This window comes from Piliocolobus tephrosceles, chromosome 13, assembly GCF_002776525.5.
Source record: "Piliocolobus tephrosceles isolate RC106 chromosome 13, ASM277652v3, whole genome shotgun sequence".
In the NCBI taxonomy this organism is placed as follows: Eukaryota; Metazoa; Chordata; class Mammalia; order Primates; family Cercopithecidae; genus Piliocolobus; species Piliocolobus tephrosceles.
In genome coordinates, this window is record NC_045446.1 from 107222621 (window position 1) to 107230256 (window position 7636).

The window sequence follows — 7636 nt, forward strand, 5'->3', positions numbered from 1 at the left end:
CCTTCCTCATCCCACTGGAGCCTCACGACCTCTGGGAGGTAGGAAGGCTGGGACCGCTTTCCCATTTTATAGACAACGGCACTGAGCTGATGGTCATGGTTATGTGGTTTGCCCAAAGTCAGTTGCCATCGGCTAATGCCAGAAACAAAAGGCAGGCCACCTGATTTCAAACCAAGGGCTTTTCCAGGACACCAGACTGCCTTCCCCAGTCAGCCAGTGTAATTCCCAGGGCCTGGTCAGAGACAGATCCAGCTGTCCACCCTCCTCCCCTGACCCCTGCAGTGCTCTCAAAGGTTACTGGGGCTGCAGAAGGGGCTTCCCCGACTCACCGATGACCGTGAGGATGCCGGTGGCCTCTGCTGAACCGAAGGTGTTGGTGACCTCACAAATGTAGGTTCCACTGTCCTCGGTCCGCAAGTCGCTGATGGTCAGCCCCGTGATGCGCTTGGTCCAGCGGCTGTCAGCCGGGAGGGGCCGGCCATCCTTGAGCCAGCGGATGGCAGGGATAGGGTAGCCCGAGGCGGTGCAGGGCAGCTCCACAGTGTGGCCGGCCCACACTTCCTGGGAGTGGAAGCCATCCAGGATGGTGGGGATCGACTCGGCAGGGTCTGGAAGGCAGAGAGGGTCGGCAGCCCTGGCCAGCCCTGGGTGGGATGAAGCGGGGCTGGGGGAGGGAAGGCAAGCACCCAGACAGGAGCCTGCTGCCCACTGGCGCCCATAGCAAGTAGTTTCTAGGGTGGCTCCAGAGGAACGTTTCAGGGAGGGTGCACTGTGTCTTCTGTGCTCAGGCCAGACTGAGCCCCAGACAACCTCGACTGGGATTCCCAGCAGGGGCTGGGAGGAGGAGAGAATATGATGGAGTTCAGGACTAGAGTGACAGACAGAGAGACAGATGGAAGAAGCGGGGAACAGAGCAAGACATGCAGGGAGGGAGAGGGTGTGCGTGAGAACTCCTTTCCCACGGAGAGTCCCTGGGTTCTTTTATTTTTGAGATGGAGTCTCGATCACTCTGTTGCCCAGGCTGGAGTGCAGTGGTGTGATCTTGGCTCACTGCAACCTCCACCTTCCAGGTTCAAGCAATTCTCCGGCCTCAGCCTCCCAAGTACCTGGGCCTACAGGCACACACCACCCAAAAAATACCCAACTATTTTTTGTACTTTTAGTAGAGACAGGGTTTCACCATGTTGGCCGGGCTGGTCCCGAACTCCTCACCTCAGGTGATCCACCTGCCTTGGCCTCCCAAAATGCTGGGATTACAGGCCTTGGCCACCACGCCCAGCTGTGTCCCTGTATTCTAGCCCAGGCTCCAGAGCAGTGATGTGTCATGATGTCTCAAGTTTGCAATTCATAGTATCTCTCTGGGCCTCCTGTGAGGTGAGAGGACGATCTATTTGTTCCTGCTCTGTCTTCTCCTGCCTGAACTCTGGAAAGACTCAGAAATGACCACTTCATTTCTACCAGAGCCTAAAAGGATTCAGAAGCCTCCGCAGTCACCCATGACAATCCTATATTTTGCATTCCGAAACCAAGAGAAACCAGTAACTACGAGACCTGCGACCTGAAGCTGCAGAAAACCACAGCCCCTGCGGGCAGGATTCTGTGTGCAATGCCCAGGCATTTCTCAGTGGTGTCCTGTCAGCCCTCTCAGGCTCGTTCCCACCCTCCAAGGCCTCTCTGGATTTCCTGCCCCTGGGGGACCTCCTCCCGCTTTAAACCTCCCCAGGATCCCCCTCACCTACACAACACAGCTCCACTGCTTATCCTGAACGCCAAGGCCTTCTATGATCTGGGCCAACGAGTCGGCCTGGCCTGCCTACACTGTCCCCTGTCTCCACGGAACCCTGCGGTGGTGTGCTGGGTCACCCGAGTCACCTGGATGCCCAGCCAGCCTGCTCTGCCTGGCCAGCTTCTACTCCTCTTTCACAAGCCAGCTTAAATGTCACCTCTTCCGGATGCCTCCCCCAGACCACTCTCAATGACTCCCACAGATTTTTCTTTTCCTTTCATTTTATTTTCAAAGAACTCCCCGTTATTTTTATTTTTATTTATTTTTTGAGACAGAGTCTCGCTCTGTCGCCCAGGCTGGAGTGCAGTGGTGTGATCTTGGCTCACTGCAACCTCTGCTTCCTGGGTTCAAGCAATTCTCTGCCTCAGCCTCCCGAGTAACTGGGATTACAGGCACCTGCCACCATGCCCAGCTAATTTTTGTATTTTAGTAGAGATGAAGTTTCACCATCTTGGCCAGGCTGGTCTTGAACTCCTGACCTTGTGATCCACCTGCCTCGGCCTCCCAAAGTGCTGAGATTACAGGCATGAGCCCAGCCCCAGAACTCCCCCTTATTTTAAAATAAATGTTTTATTAATAGGTCAGGCATAGTAGCTCATGCCCGTAATCCCAGCACTTTGGGAGGCCAAGGTGGGAAGATCACTTGAACCCAGGAGTTGGAGACCAGCCTGGGCAACATAGTGAGATCCCATCTCTGCCAACACACACACACACAGACACACACACACACACACACACACACGACTATAGTGCCAGGTGTGGTGGCACAAGTCTGTGGTCCTGGCTACTCAGGAGGCTAAGGTGGGAGGATCAACTGAGCCAGAGATGTGAGGCTGCAGTGAGCTATGATTGTGCTACTGTATCCCATCTTGGGCAACAGAGCAAGATCTTGTCTCAAAAATAATGATAATACTAATACTCATACTAATAAGAGCCTTAAAAGTGTTTTAACAGATAAAATAGATAATATATGCACTTGGCAAAACTTTAGGAAATATAGAAGAGCATGTCATAAAGGGAGTCTCCCCGTCTCCCCATCTCCCCACCCTCCTGCCCTCTGCCACCCCACGTGGCTCTCCAGAGGTAGCACCCGTCAGCACTGCCCCTTCCAAGGGCAGTCAGCACCTGGAAGACTGAGTTCCTCAAGGCAGTGTTAAACCACTACTGTATCTCCCCAGGCTGCTGAACCACAAGTGTCTAGGGAGGATGAATGAGAAACTCGGGCATGGGCAGGCCAGTAGTCTGATTTTTCTGGATAGAAATCCACATTGCAGAACTGTATAGACTTGTGGACTTATAGAGCTGGCTTAGGGAGCTTGAAGCATGAAGAGATGAGGATGCTGAGACCAGAGATGTACAGGGACCTGCCTGGGATCACACCACGGAACTAAGACCAGAAGCCAGGTCTCCCCGACCCTTGTTCAGTAAATGGTATCTGAGATGGATTAATCTAAAATCTTAAATTTGGCTTAAGAGTGGATAGTGGTCCCTTCACTAATGGGCACTTTCCTCTGCCCTCAGCAATTGCCCCGGAGAGGGGTTGGGGTGAGAATTCTCCTCTCTAGGGGAAAGATCTCTGTTCTCTTCCCACCTTCCAGTGCTCGTCAGGGGCTGCCTGTGGCCTACAGAAGGAGCCCAGGCTGGGAGTCAGGCCCTCCAGAGGCTCCCTCTGACCCAGTGCCTGGGTCACTGAGAAGCCCTGTGACCTCGGGCAAGTTTTGTGATCTCCTAGAGCCCAAGTTTCCCACCTGCCCTGGTAGAGGTGATAACATTGCCTCCAGACCTCACAAGGCCGTTGCAGGCAACCAGTGGTATAGGTGTGCGGAAGTGTCTTAGATGCTCAATCCGCCTGCAGATGCGCGGGACGATTACTATCTAGAGCCCACGCGCCCTGCCTGCCAGATTCTGTGGCCTCTTCTCCAGCCCCCAACCCGGTGGGAATGGCTGGGATAAACAAACCCGGTGCCAGGGAAGAACTACTCAATGTGACACTTAATTGATGCAAAATACACAAATTCCGCGGCACACCGCAGAATTTACAAGCGGAGGGGCCATCAGGGTGGTGGAGGAAGGGGCGGGGGGAGGGAATTAATCACCGAGGCTCAGGCGTGAAATTAAATTCTGAGGGAAAGAAACCTCTTTCATTACTCCAGAGCAGAAGTAAAATGCTGCGGCGTGTACGCGGCGACAGCCTGGGAGGACTGGGCGCTGCTAGCACTGAGGCAGGGCTGGGGGAGACAGATGGTCAGGCCTGAGAAACTGCTGGGGGTGCACTGGAGCTAGGCTGGGCTGACTGGGGGTCTGAGACACCCTGGGGCGGCTGCTGGGAACCCCCACGGCCAGCTGAACGGCACTGCTTATGGTTAGGTGGTTAAGGCACCGCCAGGAGCATGGCTTCTGCACCTGGCTCTGTCCTTTGTGAGCCAGGGGATCTGATTCCAGTTCTTCAGCCTCTCTGACCGCTGGTTTCCTCCTTTATAACTGCAGATGACAATGCCCATCCCACTGAGTTGTTGTGGGGACGGAGTGAGTTAATACACCTGAAAGCACTTGGTAAGCTCTAAAAAAGCACCTAGATGTATGGAATGATTATGATTAGGTTGTATTTTGTGGAGGCACAGACTATTCTTGCAACTGCCTCTGCAACTCGGAAAATACAGATAAATGAAAGTTGCCCTTCTTCCCCACCCCTATGCCTTGGGAAGGTAGTAGGAATAACAATGTAGCAACAACAGAACAACCACTGACGATAATAGTAGCAGCTACTGTCTGTCCACAGCTACCTGTGTCAGGCACTAGCTAAACTTTTTATAGGCAGTATTAATTAATAATAATTATTTATTAAATAATAATTAATTATTCACTATTAAATAACAAATAATTAATTATTCATTATTGAATAATCCACTGTCACCCAGGCTGGAGTGCAGTGGCACGATCTCATGATCTTGGTTCACTGCAACCTCTGCCTCCCTGGTTCAAGCGATTCTCTGCCGCTGCCTCCCGAGCAGCTGGGATTACAGGTATGTGCCATCACACTCGGCTAATGTTTGCATTTTTAGTAAAGATGGGGTTTTGCCATGTTGGCCAGGCTGGTCTTGAACTCCTGTCCTCAAGTGAGCCACCTGCTTTGGCTTCCCGAAGTGCTAGGATTACAGGCCTGAATCACCACGCCTGGCCTTTCTTAGTAGGAGATATTCTGTTTCATTCTCACAGCAACCCAGTAGGAGTACATTTTGTTACTCCCATTTTCCGGATGAGGCAGGCCAGGTTTGGAACATTATTTTAGGCCAGGCTGCACAACTAGTGAGGGTTGAGGCGGAGATGGAAAGTTTGGCCTCATTCATAACTGCTGTCTTAACAATACACCTCATTAGCTCTCCCCACCCCCAGCAACTTTAGCACTGAGTGCTGAAGAGACCACACATGTGGTTCCTGCTCTCATGAGCTGACCACCTCCAATGCACTGCCATTTGTACCATTCTCACCCGCAACAAGCCCCAGGAGCTCTCCGGGCCCTGGCCTCTAGAGACTGAAACATCTCAGCAGACACTCGTGCCCTGCCTCTCTCTGGGGCGGGATCTCCACCCTCAGCTCTGGGGAGTGGATTCCAAGTGCAGTGGGGAGGGGCGGGTGAGCCCGAGGCAGGCTCTGGGCTTCCCAATGCCAACCCCCTAGGCATTGCTTGCTCCAGTATCAGTTGCATTTTTGCCGAGACAAGCAGCTTGCAGATCACCTTGTCACATCCCATCACATCAGGGCCCCGTGTCACTGCATGGGCTCCCTCCCTGGAGCCCCCTCGCTCGCTTCCTTTGTCTCTGTGCATGTCTCTCGGTTCTGCCTTTCCCCTGCCCCATGCCAATCTCTCTTTGTGCCAGGGCCTCTCTCGTCTGTCTGGGTACCGTCCCGTCTTCATGCCCGCTTTTCTGTTTGGGCTTTATCTGTGAGTCTCCTCCCCCTCGCCCTTCTCCCGGAAGCTGGTGGTGAAAGAGGAGGGGAAGAAGGGCTGGCATGGCCTCCAGTTCAAAGAATGTCTCTTTCTGAGGAACTCCTGCCTAGTGCTCCCAAAAGCTAGAGGTCCAACCAGGAGACTAGAGGATGAAGGGGCCAAATATTCGCGGAGGAGAAGGGAACAGGCCTGAAGGAAGGGGATTTCTGTGTCTTCCCCACATTGCAGGATAGGCATGCAAATGAGATGCAAAACACCATACAAACAAATCCCTGTCATTTTGAGGCAAGCCCTTGGAAACTGGGCTGTGGATTCCAAAGTCAAGCCACAAAGATGGGGCCGCACGGAGCAGCCCCGTCCCCTACCCTTATGACAGCATGGTTTCCCTTGGCATTGATTAATGCCATAAATGTTTACTTGGCACCTACTGTGTGTTAGGCACAGGGCCAGGCGCTGAAGACACGGGTGAATCGGGAGCCGGGTTGTTGCCCTCCCAGCTCCTGATCTCCTGGCCTTGCCCCACATGTGACAGATATGTGGAAGGGGTCCTGGAGACAGTCATCTGTGGGTCAGGGCAGAGCTCATCACCAAACCACCAAGCTCAGGGCAGAGCTCTGAGGGCCAGAGGCAGATAGAATCAGAGCAGCCACCTAGACGGGTTCCTTTCCAGAGGCCTAGAGAGGCTGCAAGATTTCATGAGTTTAATCCCAAAAGCCAGGTGTTCTGACTTAGTGTTCATCCCCTTTCCGAAAACTCCAATCTCAAGACAGAGATTTTCAACTCACAACCCACAAACTGTTAGGAGGTTGTGAAATCCCTTTGGTGAGTTGTGGCTGGCATTTAGAGAAATCAGAATTAGATAGAATAGAATAGAAAATTTCAGGCGCCTTGCAACAAGCATGGTAGAAAATGCCAGTGCGTATTGCGCAGGCCATGCTAAGAATGTCTGTCTGGGTATTGCGGTCAAAGGGTTTGGAAACCACTGTTCAGAAAGCTGTCCTCGAGAGGCGCCTCTCTGTGACCTCAGCGTGGATATGGGCATTCAGCTGACCCCTTCTACGGGGTCCTGTAGGACCCTGAGGCCAGGGGTTCAGAGTCTGAATTCCGGCTGTGCCTCCCACTGGTTAAATAGCTCTGGCTAGTAGCTTGGCTTCCGTAAGATTGGGTTTTCTCATCTGTAAAAATAGGGGGAACAGCACTCACCTCACAGGGCTATGACAGTGCCTGACAGAAACAAATGAGGGAATCCCAGATACGCAGTAGGATTCAGTAAACACCGGCTTCCATCCCTCCCGAGAAGCTATAATCACCCCAGAACAAGAATCCTTTATTCCGTTTAGAAATATTTTGTTTATAAATTATGTTCTGCCTGCTTTCAAATGTTGCGAGGTGGCCTATGACGAAACATACACGTGTACTCATTGATCAGATAGAATTCTCCAGCTAGGCGCGGTGGCTCACACCTGTAATCCCAGCACTTTGGGAGGCCGAGGCGGGCAGCTCACCTGAGGTCAGGAGTTCAAGACTAGCCTAGCCAACATGGTGAAACCCTGTCTCTACTAACACAAAAAATTAGCCAGGCGTCGTGGCGCACGCCTGTAATCCCAGCTACTCAGGAGGTTGAGGCAGGAGAATTGCTTGAACCCAGGAGGCAGAAGTTGCAGGAGGTGGAAGTTGCAGTTAGCCAAGATCACGCCACTGCACTCCAGCCTCAGCAACAAAAGAGAAACACAGTCTCAAAAAAAAAAAAAAAAAAAAAAAGAAAGAAAAGATAGAATCCTCAAAAGCACCTAGAGGCACGGAAATGCAACGCCCCCTCCCCGCCCCCCTGAAAAGCAACACTAATAGTTACTATGTTTGAGTATCCGATTTTATCTATGAGCTTCCTGACAGGAAAGGCA

At 52.4% G+C, this 7636-nt stretch overlaps 1 protein-coding gene across 3 annotated transcripts in view; it reads right to left on the reverse strand.

Moving 5' to 3' along the window:
• Positions 1-7636, reverse strand: part of DSCAML1 (DS cell adhesion molecule like 1) — a 374167-nt gene that overhangs the window by 98204 nt on the left and 268327 nt on the right. For all 3 annotated transcript variants that reach the window (XM_023208329.2, XM_031936684.1, XM_031936685.1), the window contains exon 5: positions 330-608. In XM_023208329.2, the coding sequence (XP_023064097.2) occupies positions 330-608 (279 nt within the window). The remainder of the gene's footprint in view (positions 1-329; positions 609-7636) is intronic.